General features: G+C 48.8%; 7 protein-coding genes across 7 annotated transcripts; 5 read left to right on the top strand and 2 right to left on the bottom strand.

Annotated features, from left to right (window-relative positions):
- Positions 1-2760: 2760 nt before the first annotated feature.
- Positions 2761-2910, bottom strand: EV420DRAFT_1267090 (uncharacterized protein; the record flags this gene model as incomplete). The annotated part of the gene is made up of 1 exon (XM_060467367.1): positions 2761-2910. One exon carries the CDS (start codon positions 2908-2910, stop codon positions 2761-2763), a length of 150 nt encoding a protein of 49 aa, XP_060332933.1.
- A 430-nt stretch (positions 2911-3340) lies between these two features.
- Positions 3341-5196, top strand: EV420DRAFT_1619529 (ATP-utilizing phosphoenolpyruvate carboxykinase; the record flags this gene model as incomplete). Its single annotated transcript, XM_060475489.1, has 6 exons — positions 3341-3428; positions 3484-3741; positions 3790-3872; positions 3924-3989; positions 4044-4583; positions 4627-5196. 6 exons carry the CDS (start codon positions 3341-3343, stop codon positions 5194-5196), a joined length of 1605 nt encoding a protein of 534 aa, XP_060332932.1.
- Positions 5197-5329: 133 nt separating this feature from the next.
- Positions 5330-5820, top strand: EV420DRAFT_1267286 (uncharacterized protein; the record flags this gene model as incomplete). The annotated part of the gene is given in 5 exon segments (XM_060467382.1): positions 5330-5457; positions 5475-5499; positions 5538-5608; positions 5663-5708; positions 5764-5820. 5 exon segments carry the CDS (start codon positions 5330-5332, stop codon positions 5818-5820), a joined length of 327 nt encoding a protein of 108 aa, XP_060332931.1.
- A 158-nt stretch (positions 5821-5978) lies between these two features.
- Positions 5979-7381, bottom strand: EV420DRAFT_1619527 (aromatic compound dioxygenase; the record flags this gene model as incomplete). Its single annotated transcript, XM_060475488.1, has 6 exons — positions 5979-6162; positions 6215-6395; positions 6449-6550; positions 6605-6677; positions 6732-7078; positions 7138-7381. The coding sequence occupies 6 exons, from the start codon at positions 7379-7381 to the stop codon at positions 5979-5981; spliced, it is 1131 nt and encodes a 376-aa protein (XP_060332930.1).
- A 3339-nt stretch (positions 7382-10720) lies between these two features.
- On the top strand, positions 10721-13814 carry EV420DRAFT_1529852 (MFS general substrate transporter). Its single transcript, XM_060472567.1, has 21 exons — positions 10721-11201; positions 11250-11339; positions 11388-11420; positions 11474-11534; positions 11588-11674; positions 11736-11748; positions 11804-11840; positions 11891-12027; positions 12084-12188; positions 12240-12437; positions 12488-12523; positions 12572-12584; positions 12652-12696; positions 12750-12759; positions 12815-12878; positions 12929-13039; positions 13094-13123; positions 13176-13276; positions 13333-13384; positions 13440-13506; positions 13559-13814. The coding sequence occupies exons 1-21, from the start codon at positions 10973-10975 to the stop codon at positions 13714-13716; spliced, it is 1677 nt and encodes a 558-aa protein (XP_060332929.1). The 5' UTR covers positions 10721-10972; the 3' UTR covers positions 13717-13814.
- Positions 13815-14370: 556 nt separating this feature from the next.
- On the top strand, positions 14371-15800 carry EV420DRAFT_1529838 (uncharacterized protein). The gene is made up of 3 exons (XM_060472566.1): positions 14371-14447; positions 14505-15175; positions 15228-15800. Exons 2-3 carry the CDS (start codon positions 14508-14510, stop codon positions 15526-15528), a joined length of 969 nt encoding a protein of 322 aa, XP_060332928.1. The 5' UTR covers positions 14371-14447; positions 14505-14507; the 3' UTR covers positions 15529-15800.
- Positions 15783-18662, top strand: EV420DRAFT_1305721 (DUF21-domain-containing protein). The gene is made up of 7 exons (XM_060468478.1): positions 15783-16200; positions 16255-16428; positions 16475-16571; positions 16622-16700; positions 16752-16870; positions 16917-17621; positions 17672-18662. The coding sequence occupies exons 1-7, from the start codon at positions 15920-15922 to the stop codon at positions 18302-18304; spliced, it is 2088 nt and encodes a 695-aa protein (XP_060332927.1). The 5' UTR covers positions 15783-15919; the 3' UTR covers positions 18305-18662.
- Positions 18663-19166: the final 504 nt, after the last annotated feature.

Here is a 19166-nt window from a genome sequence, read left to right as displayed (position 1 = left end):
TCCTTACCGCTTGGCAACTTGAAGCTTGAAGGGCAGAGGCACATGAGCTGTGGATTTGTGGAGGCCAGTACACTTCTGGATATATTGGGTTTGGCGTCTCTTTGCTAGCCGTCAGATATTGGGCAGTTGTTTGCGTCGACATATGACCATGCATGGAGTTGGAGTACGGTAATTTGACTGTGGAGACGTATCGTTGGATGGGGATAATTGTGTCGTGCATTCGGATTCCTCGATGAGAGTGTATCGTTTATTTCTCGCCTACGGGAGTCCTATGTGAGGGAAGCTCTGGTATTACTTATCTTCGGAAGAGGCATCCGTAGCAGTACTAACATGAATCTCCAGGCAATTTGGTCAAAGAGTCGAGGCCGTTTGCTTTGAATACAAGTGGTACCGTTGAATACGGCGGTTTCGAATATGTACATCTTGGGTTGAGGCGCCAAATAAGCGGTTCAGGTCCCCGATGGTAGAAGAGAAAGAGACGTCACCGGAAGTCGGACCGGAAACCCGGACTCGGGTTAGATTGAACCTTTTTCTTTCTTGTATCCTGAATTTTATTATTGCGACACGGTGTGGCGGTGGAGGACAGTCCCTCCGTTAAGGGTTCTAATAAATTCTGGCGTATCGGTATGGACGGTACATATAAGTTTCAACTAGTAAAAAGTTTTAACCGTGGTAGCTTGGCGTGCTCGTCCCTCCACATCCCCCCATCGTCCGAGTCTTATGATTCGGGTGTCGCGTCCTGAGCACGCCCGTGTCCTCTGGTGGTATGGTTTGCCACAGGGGCAGTCCAAGTCCGCGACGGGTTTGTTTCCCACGCTTTCTTCCCGTCCTCGCTTTGTCTGTAGTCTTTGGTGCCTTTTCCGCACCATGCCTCTATTAGCCAAGTAATCCGCTCCTTGGTGACCTGGGATCTCTACCATGGGCGCCGTCAGGGAACTTACATTCGGGTCTCGATAGCTGAGGCCGAAGTGTTATCTGCATAGAAGTGTCCTCGTGCGCATGTTGTCCCCATTGCAAGTTATCCGTCACTAGTCCAGCTCCTACTCTTCGCACTTCTCCCTCTACAATCCGTACGTGTCGTTAATTATCTAACAGTGGGGCGACTTGGCCGTCTTCTTCAGTGCTCTAGATCTGTATACGTGGCTTGACTGCTCGAATCGGCTGAGGACTTGACGGAATTGTCGCTGCCCCGCAGATGTCCGTAGCAGAGAATTGAGTCACTCTCGCAGGAAGAGAAGTGGGGGACGAAAGTCGTTGTCATCGGAAGGCTAGTTTCAACGTGTTGTCCTTTACACTGTTAAGTAAATGCCCATAGCTGCTGGGCTTGAAGTGTCACTGCGACCGCCAGTGTCGCGCGGAGAATCAATACGTTGGATAGTCAGGAAGAGAGGTGGGATAAAAGCATCTTTCGTTGATCGGGTTTCTTTTCAACTTGTTGTTCCTTTACCGGATGATGACCAGCCTGCGAGGATTCATATGAGAGAAGCATCAGCAGGTGACTTTTTCTTTCGAACTGTTCCCACATACCCGTAGATAGACGGACGCTTGAGTTGAAATTCCCGCATCAGAAGTCTATAGTCCCTAGCGATCTTTTGCGTAGTCCACCAGGTGGCTGATAAGAGTTTGGGAATAACCACACGGGAGGGAATCAATGAACTGGAAGCCGGCCCGGGTGCGCATTCAAATATTCACGGTTGATCATTTTCCTGAGGAACTGATTCATAAAGAGAAATATCTGATTGGTGGAGCATTAATATTCTCATCGGATACGCAGGCCGTTGATCGTAACACCTCGAGGTCGGTAGGTTTCTGCGAAATGGAAGCGTAAAGGCGGGGAGCCGCTCTCGCGTTGTTCAAGTAGGGTATTTGGGGTTCACGCATAAAGTTCGGCTGTTGGTGTAGCTGCGCGAAGCCGGTTGAGAGGTGTGTTGCGTTTCCAAGGTATTTGAGCGCAAGTTTGCACTGCGCACGCAGATGTGTCATGACAGCAGGCGAAGATGACAACGGTTCATTCTGGTAATTGTCGTTCGAAGGCGCCACTTATCTATTTTCGCGGATCCTAATAATAAGCTCATCCAAAGATAGAGCGTGTATTCAACCATGCGAAGAGAAGACACGACACTCGGCCGAAACGTTTCTGGCGTTAAAAGCTCAGAGAGCCAAGGAAAACGGACGGAGCAAAGATGAAAGACAGAATTTGTAGTCTCGGGATATCTAGGCAGCGACAAGTGGTCGTGTACGGAAAAGTGTTTAGTTTTAGGTACGGGAAAAGTCGGGTAGTGAGTGGTTGTTGTGCCTAAGTCTGACACGGGACAACCCGGTGATTAAGAGGAGGGATGTGATTGGGGGTTCGAAGAAATACGCTCAAGACGGGGAGCCGGGAGTATACATAGCTTTAATGATGTCACCCCATAACACATATTCTTTGCAACCTGGACAATGGCCACCTCGGGGAATCATACGACCGTCTGCAAAGCTAGTGGCGAGACAGGTCAGGTGAGACGAGGCACTGCAAGTTGGCATAGTACAGATGGCGGTGGTTAGTGGATCGCCGTCCAATGGGCGCGTACAAACGGAGCAGGTGGTGGCGGGGGTCTTGGCGGGGAGAGGCGCGAGGTATGGGATCGGCAGGGTCGACACGCCTTCGGGGTGGTACGCGGCTTCGAGTGCGCTTGGCGGTAGTTTGTGCCAAACCTTGTATGCCTCTGGGGTGAATAGAATGACGCGTAGTGCAAGCGAGTCGTAGGGTGGCAGTGGCAATCATGCTGTGCACACACTTGATACAAGTCGACACCGCCCGAGCACGAACGCTTGATCCTCCAGATGTCGCGACAGATGCGGATGCTGCCATGCCCACTCAAACTGCAACGCACTAAGCTTGGATGGGAATCCATGCACTAGCATCTGCATCTCCCACGGTCCGCTTGTTTCTTCGTCTTGGACGCGCCCTGTGTGAGCTCTCCATTGTGCTGTCGGATGCGACGCACTGGGTTGGGCGTCGAGCCAATGTAGATAGTAGGGAAATTGACTGATTTGAGGAGATAGCAGGCAGTAGAATGGAGGATATGTATGAGCCGTCATAAATACAAGTCGTCCAAACGCGGATCTCTATTAATCCGGCGGGCTACCGGTCGGGAATTCACGGTAGCCGGTCCAGCACAGCCTCACAACGAGCGGCGTCCTCCACCTGTCATTGGCCATAGGGGCTATAATCCCTCGGGAAATTCAAGGGATGCGTCAAAAGTGGCTGGCCACTATAAAAGCACACTGTTATCCCAGAAACTCAAGATCTGCACCCTTCCGCCTACCCTCACCTACTACCCTTCGTCCTCGTTTAACAATGGCCCCTCACCATACCCCCTATGTCACTCCCCATATCCTCCACAAGAACTATGCTCAGGCCCACGACTCTGAACAGTTTGGTTCTCGTATGTTTCTTTCTCCTCGTCGTCGTTGTCTCGCCTTTGCTAACATTGTCTCTAGTAATTGGCCAGGACCTCGACTACTTTTCTCAAGCAGGTTTCGACATGGACCGCATCTCCATCAAGCGAAATGCTCCCGTCGCCCTGCTCTACGAAGACGCCATTCGCAACGAGGGCGCCATCATTTCCTCCTCAGGTGCCCTCATCAACTTTTCCGGAAAAAAGACCGGTCGCTCCCCCAAGGACAAGCGTATTGTCTATGAGGACACTTCCAAGGACGATATTTGGTGGGGTTCAGTCAACATCAAGATGGATGAACGTATGTTACCCTTCTCTTCTCCGCTTTCACTCTCTCACCCTCCTTTAGATACTTTTGAGATCAACCGAGAACGTGCCATCGATTACCTCAACACTCGTGACAACGTCTACGTCTTTGACGGTTACGCTGGCGTGAGTCCTTGTATCCCCGCCCTTTTACCTTCTATTACTCACGTCCACCAGTGGGATCCCAAGTACCGAATCAAGGTCCGGGTCATCTGTGCCCGCGCCTATCATGCCCTCTTCATGGTATGTATTATCACGTCACCCCTGCCTGCCGTATCATTTTCTCATCATTCCTAGAATAACATGCTCATCCGTCCCACCGAGGAACAACTCGCAGACTTTGGCGAACCCGACTTTATCATCTACAATGCCGGCCAGTTCCCTGCCAACCGTTTCACAAAGGGCATGTCTTCTACAACCTCGGTCGAAATCAACTTTAAGCGTATGGAAATGGTCATTTTGGGTACCGAGTACGCCGGTGAGATGAAAAAGGGTGTATTCTCAGTCATGCACTACCTCCAGCCTATCAAGTTTGGTCAACTCTCTCTTCACTCTTCTGCCAACGTCGGCATCGAACACGGTGACGTCACTCTCTTTTTCGGTCTTTCTGGCACCGGCAAGACCACCCTTTCGGCCGACCCTAACCGACTTCTCATCGGTGATGATGAGCACGTATGGAGCGACACCGGCGTCTTCAACATCGAAGGCGGCTGTTACGCAAAGTGCATCAACCTCTCGGCCGAAAAGGAACCAGAAATCTTCAACGCCATTCGTTTCGGCTCCATCCTCGAGAACGTCGTCTACAACCCCGTCTCCCGAGTTCCCGACTATGACGACGTCTCCATCACCTGAAAACACTCGCTGCGCCTACCCCATCGAGTACATTCCCAACGCAAAGATTCCCTGTGTTGTCGAACGCCAGCCCTCCAACATCATCATGCTCACCTGCGACGCCTTTGGTGTCCTTCCCCCCGTCTCAAAGCTCACCCCAGAGCAAGCATCTTACCATTTCCTTGCTGGCTACACCTCAAAGACTCCCGGTACCGAAGACGGTGTCCTCGAACCCATCCCCACCTTTTCCACCTGCTATTCCGCTCCCTTTATCGTCCTCCACCCCGGTCGTTACGCAGAGATGCTTGCTGAGCGCATGTCGAAACACAATGTCGACTGCTGGCTCATCAACACTGGCTGGACCGGCGGCAAGTTTGGCACAGGCTCCCGTTGCCCTCTCAAGTTTACCCGTACCATCATCAACGCCATACATTCCGGCTCTCTCAAGGATGCAGAGTACGAAAAATTTGGCGTCTTTGGCCTCAGCATTCCCACCAGCGTCGAGGGTGTCCCGAGGGAAATTCTCAACCCCGAACTCGCCTGGAAGGACAAGGAGGCGTTCAAGGAGGGAGCTTGTCAAGCTCGCTGGTATGTTCAAGAAGGCCTTTGCGTTGTATGAAAAGGATGTCGACATCAAGGTGAACAAGCCGGACCCGTGGTGTAAATGAATTAATGTATTGTAATTATAACATTGGATTATATTAGAGGACATTACATGCTATAATCAGCAATCAGCTTGATCAAACACCATCATGTCCCGGTCCCTTTTCTTTGTTTATTGTCCTGATAAGACTGAGGACGGCACATTTGAGCGACGGCTCTCTGTGCGTTCTAACCATCTTGAGGATGCGGGGAAAGCATATCTCAGGGGGATTCATTCGTGAGTCCTACCATCAGCCGATGGGATGGATTGATAACCCCCGTTATCTGCAGGCATCGGAGGGGCGCCTCCTCTCTGAGGAATCTCTCACTTCTGAGACGAAGAAGATGGTCGGATCGGCGTTTATCTGTGAGGCTAAGGATATCGATGAGTGGGTCTTTCGTCGGATTGTAAGGATTAACTCTAACGTTTGGTTGTGGGACAGGGTGAAGGAAAAGGTCAAGGCTGATGTGTATTATACTGCTGGAGTGGTGAGTACGCTGCTTGGGGTTCTGAAGAGTTGTGTTGGTGCTGATGTCCTGTTAGTGGGACCCGGAGAAGATCGTCATCCTCCCGTTCGTGGGTGCTACGCCCGTTCCTTGATTATGTTTATGAAGTGTATAGGGGAAATAAATTTGCATGTATATTCGGCCAATGGGCTTCTTTTGTTGAGCTACATGCAAACCGAGAGGTCCGACCGATGCAGGAATATTTGTACTAACAAGAACAGTGTTATATAACATCTTCCTACTTGATTGAATTTACGAGACGACAGTGCATACCAGCGTGGTTGTGGCCCCCCCAGGAGTGGTTTCGTTCCCAGGGAAAGCCCCACCCGGTCCTCCACCACCGAATCCCCCGTTGGCTACACCGCCGTTCTCAGTGAGAGTAGCAGCCGACTGGACGACGTAGCTCGCTGATAGGTCTATGCCCATGGATCCCCAACTAATGCGAACTTTTTAGAAACAGCAAGGGAAATGAAAGGAATAATGCTCACGCAAGAAGACCGTCGGTGATATCATCACCAAGGTAAACATATGAAAGCACGGGGTCAATGTCAGCGGCTGCTTGTCCTAGAATACCATCTTGCGCGTTGGTCGTGAAAGACTGGGTGTTGGTGTTGTACGGGGAGGTCTCTTCGACAGCGGTAATTAGGTCTTGGTCAAAGTAGACTTGGCCTTTTTTTAAAAAGTCAGGAAGGGGGAGCATAGGAAAATGGACTACGGCTCACCGACGTGGCGGTCCATGCTGGTCTTGAACGTCCCATTGTCGAAAGCCGTCCCGTCTCCGTGAGCGAGGACGTGGATGTGTGGGGTTCGGCCCGTGTAATGCCCTTGTTAGATCAGTTAGCAATAGGCGGGTACAAGAAATGGTTAGTATCACCAACCTGGGAAGATAGTCTCAAACTGAACGTAGCCTCCCTCGGTGGTGGGTTGAATACCACGCAGGAAAGTGGCGTTCTAAAAAGGTTCTTTATCATTGAAGAAACACCATCCGTCAGCTTGTTCACTCACCAAGTTCTCGCCGACGCCTGAATCGCCGTTTCCACTGGCGACAACACCAGAGTAGACACCGGTAGCATTGCAGTGCCAAATATCGACGTAGATATCGGCTGCAACGGTCTCGCAGGTGGAGTAGTCGATCAACTCGAGGTCGACGTAGGTGTAGAGGCCCGCCTGGTCTTCGTGGATGTCCTTGCGGACGTACTCTCCATCGACCCAATACGGTCCTTGGGTAGCCTCAGGAACGAGGGTGCAGGACCCAGTTCCGTCGAAGGGGTCAGATTCCGCTTCGAGGCCAGTCTGGTTGGACAGGTGGCTTGTTCCCAAAACGCTGTCCAAGCTACGCTTGTAGGGGGTGCCTATGGGGATATCACATTAGCAACGTAGCAGTGGAAAGGGGGCAAAAAGCGTGTCTTACGAGTAGAGATACCGCGCTTGCGACGAAGTTCATCGGCAAGAGCCTTGCGACGAGCAGCGGAGCGTTCGTAGTGGCCTCGACGACGGAGACTGTCCTGGCAGCCGCTGAGGGAACGACTCGCGAACGTCTGGAACTCTGCACGACGCTGGAGCTCAGCTGGGCTCATCTTAGAAGTACTAGGATGAGCTATGACGGCGCTGGCAGCGAGTAGCAGGACAGATGAGATGACAGAGAGCTGAACCATGTTTCACAGATACCAGAAGAGAGGACTTTCTAGTGTCGCTGATATATTCGCTCTGGATAACTCCCCTTTTATATTCCTGACCATGTAGGTTCATGCACGGATAAACACTGCTTCGAAGCATTCTTGCAAACCAGCGACCCACCGCACCCATGCTCGATTGTTTGGACAACTTCATGCGGGCAGGTAAATGTCACCAACGCTATTGGTTCCTCTCCCTTACCCCCTCCATCATCCGCAGCAAGTACATGTGTCGATTTTGAACACCCTAGATATCGGCGGCCACGATCTATGAAGGACTCGGCGCTCAGCTTGAGCCCATGTGGGTATTTATTCCAGGAGCCAGAAGAATTGTAGCATCCAAAGAATGACGATGCCCACTTGCCCTCCAGGCATGAAGACAATGTGAGTAAAAAGTCCAGAAAACGAGGGAGCACCAGGAAGACTCCGCGGGACAAGATCACAGATACGATCGGAGAAAATCATGGCTGATCATATCCTTGTATCAGGGCCTCGAGTATTGCTCGACCCTTCCACGCGTATATGACGCGTACGTTCACGCGTAAACGCAGGAAATCAGCTGGCATTGTTCTGCAATGGCATCGATAAGAAACATAAGAGATATTGAGAAAGAGATGTTATGGCAGACCAAGTTGCGGCTTCCTAGCGCTTTACACATATCTCACCGTTGAAACTGTCTTTTGAAACTGCTGGACAATCCCGGGTTGATATCGGTGTCCAAGCCAAGCAAGCAATCGACGAAGGTCATGCGGCTCTGAAGGCCAATGATAAAGGCGCAATTGTACTCGCCAGAACGCCAAGGTGATGATGGAGAAATCCGGATGAATGTGTCAGAAAGCGGATATGGAACCCTGGCGAGAATGTTTCGTGCTCTGATGTCGAAAATGTCGAATGTTTCCACGCAAATGTCGTTACTTCTATATATCCCGTGCGAAACCCAGGCAATCAAGCGCAAGGTATCGTTGTAGATGCTACAGAAAGCACATGAGTAGGCTGCACACTTCGCGGCAACTTATCAAGTGAGACTCACGAAGATGATCTCTTGTCTGCTTGAGTTTTGGACTCACTATTTCCCAGACCCTCCATAAATCCAACTAAGAGAGAACAATGTGAACCTGAGAGCCGCCGGCGATTCTCTCTATCTTGGCATTGGCTGCAAGGACCACAGTAAGGATGACACTCATATCCTCTGATACAGTAGACAGCATACAGCTTCTCGAAGACGATGCCACCGCATGTTCTCAAAAAAAAAAAACATCCAAGATTTTCGGATGTTAGGCTTGGCTTGGCTCGAAAAGTCAAACGCCATATGCAAAGTTATATGATGCATACGTGGTTGCAAGAACAGATGCGGTCTATCGCGGTCACTGGGTTGTTGGAGAGATGTGGGCAGCCAAAGAGAGTAAACCTTGGCCTAGCGCTGAATTAACGATAAATGTTCCAGACCAACGTCACATCAACAATATAATTGAGTTTAAGCTGAGAGAGCTTGCGACGCCAATCCGCATGGACAGTATATTTCTGCCATGTTGTGTGGAACGCTAATCCCTGTGTCAGCAATGAGCATGTCTCACTTGAACCTTTACGAACACACAATACATACCCAGACCGTAACCGTTCTACCTGCATACCAGAATGGCTGCTCAGCCGCTCTTGCCCTCCCTCAGTCTATGCATAGCATGTCGATGCCTGCCTAGACGACAGTTGAGGCAACGGAGTCCTCTGTTCATGATATACTATCACTTTAGCTGCTAGCCCTAGAGAAAAAGGTGTTGCATGGGAATATGTATGATGGATAAAGATTGCAGCGCGCGGGGTGGAGAATCAGATGTGCTCGAGTGAAGAGAGAAGAACGTCGTGATTTATTCATGTATTGAAAAGGTCTAATATTCGATAGAGAATACAGGTCGCCAGCTTTTTCCAGGGACAGTCGATGTTGAGTACGGTGATGGTGGCGGTTGAGAGACAAGGCCAATGCGGCCCGCTACGATTAGTCATCCGAGTCGATGTCACTCTCTTTTCAACTTTTGCTCTAAACTCTAAAGTCTTCTTTCTTCTGTTTCGTATTCGTGCAGATCTACGACCTTGTAGGGTACACGCGAATGACACGGTCAGCATTGACATTATCGGCTACACCAAAAGACGCCATACTAGGATTTATCATTTGCTTCTAGTCTCCATCCTACATTGGACGACCTCAATGACACTACATGACGACATAATACTGCGTGGAGAACATCATCCAGATCGGGGAACTTGAAGCCAGAGTTGGACAAGACGTTGCAGTTTCTCAAGGACTGTAGATGGCGTGCAAGCCACGTACTCCATAGCACGTTCCTGTTGTGAGATCTTTTGGCCAGTATAGTATACGACCTTCATCGCTGAAAAAATTGCTGATAGTGAGCTTGCGATGTAGACTCGCATCATGATTGACCAAAAACCCAAACGTTTAATCTGACGTATGTCAATAATTTTTTAAATCGTTTATCGATTTATGTTTTCATAGGCACCTTCAGAGTACCGTTTGAATTGTGTACGTCCTTCCACGCGTTGTAACTTGTTGACCGTCTTCGAACGGTCTTACTCTTAGGACAGTTACGATACGGTCACGTGCTTGAAATCGGTACTAGCTTACATCGACACATAGCAGATCATAACAGAGGTCCGTCATTATAAAAAAAGATTTATTCAACCTGTCTATCTAATCCACGTCTAAGAGCGTCTAAGCTGGATGCATCTCGGTACCTCTCCGGGCCGAGGTAACAATATACGTGATATCAATTACTCTCTGGTCGCACTATGGACAACTCGGCAGATAAAAGTCGAAATAAAAGATGCAAAGATGCTTTGAAGCATTATATGATATAGACGTCAAAAATTATATGGCATAGCCTATCACGGTGAAAGAACTGGGCATCCTTGGCCCCGGCCAACTTTTTTTTTTCCGAGTTGAATCCGAGCAATAGATGTTGAGCTACTGACCTCGAGACCACATGAAGCAAGGGCAAAGACTAGGTTACAGAGTACTGGTAGGCCACGTACGGATACTTCCGCATTATTACAAGTTTGGATGTACTGTGTTTTTTTTCGACGGACCTTCTACACGAAACGCCTTCTACTAGGCCACTTGAAGGTAATGTTATTTGAGATTCAGTATTTCATAGCCAACCCCAAGTCACAGGAATGCCTACCTGGGCCCATGAAGCAGTCATGATACTGAAATTGATTCTTAGTCTTAATACTATCTTAGGGATTGCACTTTGAAAGCTAGGCGAGTATAGGATAAGGCTGCGAGGGCGTGGGAAAATAAACTTCTTGTATCTCTATTTTGGACCACTGTAGCGCCGCACGGTACTTTGAGGGTCTGCGTAACCTCGCGTCTGTTTGCTCCAACTCTGGATTCTACTATTAGTGTCTATGGATACTGGTACCTAGTCTTTTCCGCAACTTGGCTCTTTTCTTACAGACCCACAGCTCAATCGAAATTCTTCATCGAATCACTGATGGCTTCCTCGCGAATACTCAGGCTTGCGGTGCTTTTTACTCCGATAAGCAGAATGCCAGGCCGGCAGAATGCACAGCAGGATAAGGCTTTTGGAGAAGCTCTGTGGAGAGTGTTCTTATCAAGGCGATGATATAAATGAAGGGAACACAAACCTTATTGTGATCGCTTGCTTCGACATGGCCAATGACATATTACTATCCACTACGCCCGCCCTCGAAGAGAAGGCTTCTTTCGGGGACAACAACTCGAAGAGCGATGCAGAGGCTGGCATATATGAAGTCTCTGCTGAGAAAGAAGGTACATAACTCGCAAACTTCGAGAGTTCCTTGGCTGACGTACCCTCAGTCACTGTCGTCCAAGAATACACCCCGGAACAGTACAAGAAACTCAAGCGGAAGATCGACATATACCTTCTTCCGCTCATGTGGCTTTGTTGTAAGTCCAGTCGTATCATATGAGTGATCCTAATTATTCCTCCGTTAGATGGCGTTCAGCAAGTTGACAAGACTTCCTTCAGCGAGTATCAATAATTCATATCCGGGATAAACCACTCATCCGTCCGTTCACAGGTATTATGGCAACGTTTGGTCTTCGTGAAGACACCGGGCTTCATGGACAGCAATATTCTTGGTCAGTCTTATCTATTCTATTCCTTCCTCATCTGGCTCACTGCTTGGATTAAGGCTCGCAACTATGTTTTACCTTGCTTATATGTGCTTTGAGTTTCCCTCCAACATCTTACTTCAACGATGGAGAATGGGAACAACACTGTAAGAACCTCGGGTTCGGCACGTAGGATCTCAGTTGCTGATTCGAAAATGACCTCTTTAGATCGATCTTCATGGTGAGGCCCTCATAAGTTTTTACAAATGTCGACTCCACCAATGTTTGTTTCGCAGATATGCTGGGGAGTGATTGTCCTATGTATTGGATTCGGTACGCCTCTGCAAGCCCTGTTTGTGAGGTTATACCGACTGTTTCCGTAGCGAAGAACTGGGCACATCTTATGACTCTGCGCGCCTTGCAAGGCATGTTTGAATGCTGCATTAGTCCGGGCTTTGTCCTTATTGTAGGAAGCTGGTATACCCGGCGAGAACATGCTTCACGAGCACTCGTTTTTCAGGTCACTCTCCCATTTAATCATTTCTCCTGGAATCCTACTCATTTATTTATTTCAAGAGCGCTAACGCTGGATTCGCAGTCATCGCCGACCTTATTCTCTACGGCATCGGAACACTTGAATATAGCCGCCCAGATATCGAGGCATGGCGATACATGTCCTATGTATGGTTCTCTGCTGTATAATGATTGAGGTTAATCTTGATACGTCTATAGTTCCTCGGGGGGCTCACCATATCAGTCGGGTGTCTTTGTCTATATTTCCTGGGTACTCCGACAGAAGTCCCATGGCTCTCGAAGGAGGAGAAACAGATGGCAAACACGCGTGTCCTGGCAAATCAGAGTGGACATGACATGACAGGTACAAGGGTGTGGAAATGGTACCAAGTTCGCGAGTGTTTGATCGATCCATGCGTGCGTTTGTCCACTCCATCCTCATGTTCACAAAATTGGAGTTTTGTCAGTTCTATTTTGCGGGATTTAACGCTTTCCTAGTCTCGGTAAGTCTCAACTAGTGATTTTGTACAGATTCCCTCAGGTTTCCCCAGGTTCCAAACGGAGGTCTGTTCATTTAGTGGATTCTGCAGTTGCTTGGTATTCATCTCCTCGAATTCTCGCTATCATATAGGTCTCCAAACATTCGGTAGTCTTATCAACCAAAGTTTCGGTTTCAGTACGTTTACTTCCTTAGAAAAAGAACTCTACTGATTCCATTTCCGATGATAGCTTCTCTTGAGTACGCGCACTGCTATATGACTCCCCAAGCGGTACCTCTGATCTGACAATGACAGAGTTATATTATACACTATTCCAAAGAACGTCTTGAGTGTGACGATTTTTGTGATTGTCGGTGTGGTTCGTATGCCTGACCGTTTACAATGGTATCCTCCTGACACGTCTGTTAGATTACCTCCAGGTGGAAGAATCTTCGCTTGATTATCATGGCTTTGGGGACTATCCCTGGATTTATTGGAGTATTAGGCTTGTCCCTGATCGAAACCACCGAGAGTACCAAGGTGTGCCTTACATTATACTCTCGAATTAATCGCTGATATCTATCGAATATCAAGTGGACGAAGTGGGGAATGTACTTCATGGTGGTACGTGTGGGTTCATACTCCGAATATCTGATTTTCCTGACCGCCAAGTCAGACACCGTTCGTTCTCGGTCTTTTCTTGGCTTGGTCACTCATCCCGTCCAACGTCCCTGGGCGCACCAAGCGAACGATCACGTCGTCCTTCACCTTCATTGGGTGAGAATTTTTTTTTGATTTTGAGCGACGTCTCTGATACATAGGTTACTTCCCAGATATTGTGCTGGTAACATGTGTGGATCACAAATTTTCAAGTCTAATGAAGCCGTTCGTTGCCACCCCTCTAAGTAGGCACTCTTATTCTGAATCATCAGTTTTTTAGCCCTCCTATAAGAGCGGTACCATTGGGTGCTGTGCCTGCTTTGGGCTCGAGTTTCTCATCATCGTTGGTATGTCTTGATATTTAACCTAGGTGCTCAAGTAAATTGAATTCAACTACAGCATGGCGAACAACTCTTGTTCTTCGAAACAGAAGGCGGGATAAAGAGATGTTATCCGATGGCCTTACTCCAGAGGAGAGAGAGATGCAAGGAAGTATTAACGGAGAGTCGGATATGACAGACTTCGAGAACCCTCATGTAAGTTTTCGTTCTCTTTAGTGGCGGAAATATAGTGATGGCTGAGATGCAGTTCCGCTATACTTTGTAATCACCTTATGAATACCTGATAATGAAAAATGTCATGCTACATTTTCTGGTCAATATCTATTGCATGTTAGATGAGGAACTAGAAAAAAGCGATGTGTGTCTGAGTACAGGCCCCGGGAAACTCACGCCAAGGTTTGTCCGGAAATTAGCATATTTTAGACCCCAAAAATGCGAAATCTTTGTCCGCATTTAGCATATTTGAGGGGTCCAAGAGGGACACTTTTGTCCGGGTTTAGCATATTTGAGGGCATCAGGAGGGATGAACGAGGGGACCTGTCGACCCCCTGTTTGTGCAGAGTGGTTCTGCCGACTTCTACTCCTATCGAAAACCGCAAAAATGACTATAAATGAGGAGATACCTTCCAAAATAGAGAAAGATTTGCCAGATATTCGTCGAAAATTCTCACCGGCGCACTCCGGAAAGTCGGCCCGGAAGACCCTTGTCCGCGTTAGCATATTTTAGCCCTAAATTGTTGCATATTTGAGGGCCAAAATTGGCTATTTTGCCGGACAAACCTTGGCGTGAGTTTCCCGGGGCCTCTGAGTACTGAGCGCTGAGCGCTCGGCGAGAGTTCCGGCCCGGCGGCCACACACAGCCACCGGATATGAGCTTCCGTTCTTATTTCCCAACCACCATTGCACTTGACTCGCACCGGACATTTTGTAGTCAGATTCAGCTCTAGGTAGCTGTTAACTCTTATTGTGGTTGTATTCCCAACTCATTTACGTGTATCCTACAGATCATGTTTAACGTTCGACGAACGCCTTCAGAATCTTCAGAATCTTCAACTTCAGGTTCGTCACCGCGGGACATGCAAATGGCACTCGTAGACGAAGAGCCCTTTAATGTGCTATGCATATCCGACCCTAAACCAGAAGGCTTCAAGCTTCACCCACTCTTCACAGAGGGTGACACGACGCTTGCTGCCAAAGGAGGCAGCACTTTCTTCCGAGTCTATTCCCATACCCTCAAGATGACTTCTGGCTTTTTTCGTTCCATGTTCAGCTTACCACAAGATCCGTCTTCTTCTTCAAAGGCCAAGGGTGTCTTTTACCTTGACGAGGACGAGGATACCCTAGAATGTCTGCTGAGGATGATGTGCGGTTTATCTCTGCCACCTGTGGACAGCTACGACCAGTTAGACTCGCTTCTCGATGCAGTGGAGAAGTATGATACCCCCGGACCGTTATCGATTGTCCGGCTGCTGGTGATGACTCCGGCACTGACAGTCCAGCCGTTCCGGCTGTATGGCATTGCATGTCGGTTTGGGTGGGAAGCGGAAGCGAAGCATGCATCCACGCAGACTCTGCAATACAATCTGTATGACCCGGCGATCCGTCCGTTGCTGCAGAGGTTATCGACTGATTCCCTGCTAAACCTGATGCAACTTCATCGATCGCGACGGGAAGGGTGCGCCTGTCTTCCGTGTCTTCTTTCCTCATCTACTGATGAAAGTTTGTAGGCTGCGACAGAGATTAAATGACCCACCATTCGTTGCAGGTAGCACTGCGACCTGTGTCAGCTGCCATAGTCTTATTGACTACCACACATGGCGAGAGCTGAAGTATAAGATTATCCTGGAGATGGATAAGCGACCTCTGGGCGATACTGTGATTGAGACGGGATTGTTGGATTGGCCAGAGGCGGTGGCATGTTGGACTGCCAAGTGTCCGGAGAGCAGTTGCCATCGCAGTCTTTATGACAAAGTGGAGACGCTCCGTGTCATCCGTGACTGTGTGGAGAAGCTTCCCAAGTCCATCTAGGTATGTTAGACCCTTTTTTAGTGGAATGCGTGCTGTGATCGATTCGATCTGTTTTTGTACGATAAGTTATGATAATCAGATTGGAATTTGTTTGTTTCGTCTTGTGGATGTCAGGCACCCAGTGGTTGTAGATGTATTTCGTAGTCGGAAGTCGATGACGCCGATGACGCTCGCGTGCGATTTTCGCTCGGCAGTCGTCAGCGTGTACCTTAAGCCAAGAAGCCAAGTAAAATAGCAAAAATATACTGTTGATTCGCGTTCATTAGTGGGAGGTTCGCGTTTCTTTCGTGTCGTACGTGACGAAGGAGTATAGCAGTGTGGGAGTACCCGATTATCGGTACGGGCAAGTCATACGATCATTGTGTAGTAAGCGGCTTGAGCTCAAACTTGCATGGCACCAACTCCCCTGTCTTCACCAACGACGTCCAGGCTTGTGTACACGCTCTTTTCACTTGCGTCGCATTCCTTTCATCTTTCCCGTTCGGATTCTTCCAATATCTTACTCAAACGGTCTGATACCGGCGGATTCGACAAGCACAGCACCGAAGATGTCATTTTCGCAGTGCTCATCCCAGTACTCGTCCTTCTATCAGGTCTCTTCGCTGGATTGACCCTCGGCTATATGAGTCTTGACCAGACACAGCTCAATGTGCTAAGCATCAGTGGCACGCCGTAGGTGGCTTAGCCTTGTCACGGTTAATTGTTTCTCACACTAAGATTGTATAGCGAGCAGCGCAAGTATGCCAACCAGATAAAGCCTATTCGTAAAAATGGTCATTTACTGCTCGTCACGCTACTCTTAGCCAACATGATTGTCAATGAGACCCTGCCCGTCATTGCCGATCCAGTACTGGGAGGTGGGATACAGAGCGTCGCCGTCAGCACTGTGCTTATCGTCATGTGAGTGTCGCAGCTAATCAGCTGCACGCCAACTCAATTCACAAAGCTTCGCCGAAATCATCCCCCAATCCTTGTTTACTCGCCATGGTCTCTATCTTGGTGCCAAAGGCGCAGGGCTGACCAAGTGTCTAATTTACGTCATGGTAGGTCTTACGTCCTTCGTCGATTCACTCCGCTCACTCGCCGCTCCCAGGGCATTGTTGCGTGGCCTGTAGCCAAGCTCCTTGACTGGGTCCTGGGCTCCAATCACGGTATCATCTACCGCAGAGTCGGTATGTCGCTCGTTACTTCAGCAGAATCTCGACTGACCCAGATAATTCTAGAATTGAAAGAACTCATCGCCATGCACGCTTCCCAGTCCCACCACGGCGGAGACCTTAAATCCGATACCGTGACCATTATCGGGGCCACGCTCGACCTACAAGAAAAGGATGTCAAACAGGTAACATTCTACATGTCAGCGCCATGAACGTACTCATCTGCTTTAGGCTATGACACCTATTTCCGACGTTTTCATGCTCTCTATCGATGCTCAGTTGGATTACGACCTTTTGACTAAAATCGTAGAAACTGGACATAGTCGCGTACCCGTGTATGAAGAGGTAGACCTTCCGGCTGCTGCCTCTCCCGAGGGCGAGTCCCAGAGAGTCAAGAAGATCATCGGTATCCTCCTTGTGAAGCAATGCGTTTTGCTTGACCCGAAAGAGTGCATACCTATACGGACGCTTCAGCTGAACCGCGTCATGTTCGTGCCCAATAACGAATCTTTGTTAGGTATCCTAGACAAGTTTCAGGAGGGACGATCGCATATGGCTATCGTGAGCCGATTCAGTGTGGAGAAAGCTCAGAGCGTGAAGAAAGCCGTTACGGGGAAGAGAGGCTTAACACGGCGGTTTTTGGAGAGAGTTGGGATGGGAGACAGCAGTGAGGAGAGTGGCGAGGAGGTTGATAACCACAGTGGAGCAGATGAGACGTTGAGAGGAGATACCTTAAAGGGAGATGGTGTTTTGGAGAAGGATTTTGCAACGGAAGAAGCGGGGAAGAAGGGACAAGGAGGCAGAAAGAAGCGCAAGAACCTAAATGAGGACGTCGAGTTGGGCAATCTAGAAAACAAGAAGGGATTGACCAGTATGCTCGCTCTGGAGCAGGCCATGCCAGCTGATGCTGTTTTAGCCAAAGAACGAGCGGAAGAGGTATGTGTATCTGCTTTTGATGTTTGATCCTACTCAATTTGGTCTTTCAGTTCCTTAAAGGCTTCGACCCCGCTATTATGCCCCTAGGAATTATTACGCTTGAAGACGTACTTGAAGAACTCATTGGAGAAGAGATCTACGACGAATTTGATCCTGAAGGTGCACATGGAGAGCCATATATACATCAAAGTCCTCCTACTGCAGAACCAGCAGCTCCAATGCCTCTCGCACAACCAATTCCGCTCTCAGCGAACAAATCGTTAGCAACAATGAAAGGCCTCTCCTTCCTAAGACCCAGGAGTGCGCCACCGCGTGATCGTAACCCTAATTCAAAACCGGCCACAGAAGAAGCGGTTTTGGAGAAAGAGAAAGATGTTCTTGGCGCTCCGGTCATGGTAGTTACGGCGCCCCCACCTATGGAGCAGGAGAAACAATCGGCCGCAACGCTGGAAGCTATTTTGTTGGATAGGAAACGTAGGTTAGCTCGTGAGGGGACTAGCTCGTCGGCTAGGATTACCAAGGGCAAATTCAAGAGCTCGCCGATCAACAATACAAATTCGGGCCCGAGTGGCAGTGCTGGTGGTAGCACAGTAGGAGGATCCGGAACCGTTTTTGCAAACAACAGTGAAACGAATGTGGAGCTTTCAAGTTGTGGTGGGGATACCGATGTGGATGATAAATAACATTGAGGGAATATTTGGCTTCTTGAAGTGTTTTGTTGACTCCCCTTCCGAACGTATGCTATGCTTTCTTTTTCATGCTATGCTTTCTTTTTCGCTTTTCATGTACGTTTATCGGGTTTCCCGCATCTTGTAGCACACGACTGTCAGATAGTAGTACTAGGATAGTCCTCTTGGTCGAGCGATTGTATATGCCACTTGCTCTTTTCTTATTTAAGTAAAGCGGTTCTGAGGCTTGGAGCAAAGTAGGACCACAAGGTTGGGACGCGGAGGTCCAGAGACGCGAGCTGAGGAACGGAACGGAAGGCTAGCTCCTTGCAAACAGCTTCTCTTTACCTGTACTATACCACTAAAGGCAATGTTGTTCAATCATGAGATCGTGCCCTCAAAGCGAGATCTTTACATCTGTCAAGACCGATATAGCTTGCCCAACTCCGACTCATCGCAACACAAGGAGCCGGAGTACTGAGTCCTCCAGCGTGTCGGGGGTCTCAAGTGAGAGCAGATGGCGTTTCTGTTGATCAAGTCAGTGATTAACAACGTAATGGTGGTCCTAGAGTTGCAGCCTGATTTAATTCTCATTCCGAGTCGGGAAGTTATACTTAGTCGTCGGAACTGATGAACTGTCGGAAACGACACTTTACGCATTTGGCATCGTTGTAGGGGTTTGAGATGCCAAGCTGAGCTGGTTGGCTAAGAGTAGATGCTAAACTACTCGCCTTTATATTTCTAGAAACTTTTATCGGTCATTGAAGCGCTTAGGGTGTATTCTTTACTATAAGGTAAGAAAGCATTCTTACTGAAAGTATTCTAACCGGTCCAGAAGGACTGCTGCTAACTCGAAAAAGCATTTCACCAAGGCAAA

Source organism: Desarmillaria tabescens (assembly GCF_030435595.1).
Source record: "Desarmillaria tabescens strain CCBAS 213 chromosome Unknown EV420scaffold_11, whole genome shotgun sequence".
NCBI classification, from domain to species: Eukaryota; Fungi; Basidiomycota; class Agaricomycetes; order Agaricales; family Physalacriaceae; genus Desarmillaria; species Desarmillaria tabescens.
Note: the sequence above shows the minus strand (reverse complement) of the source record. Positions and strands in the feature narration are given on the sequence as shown.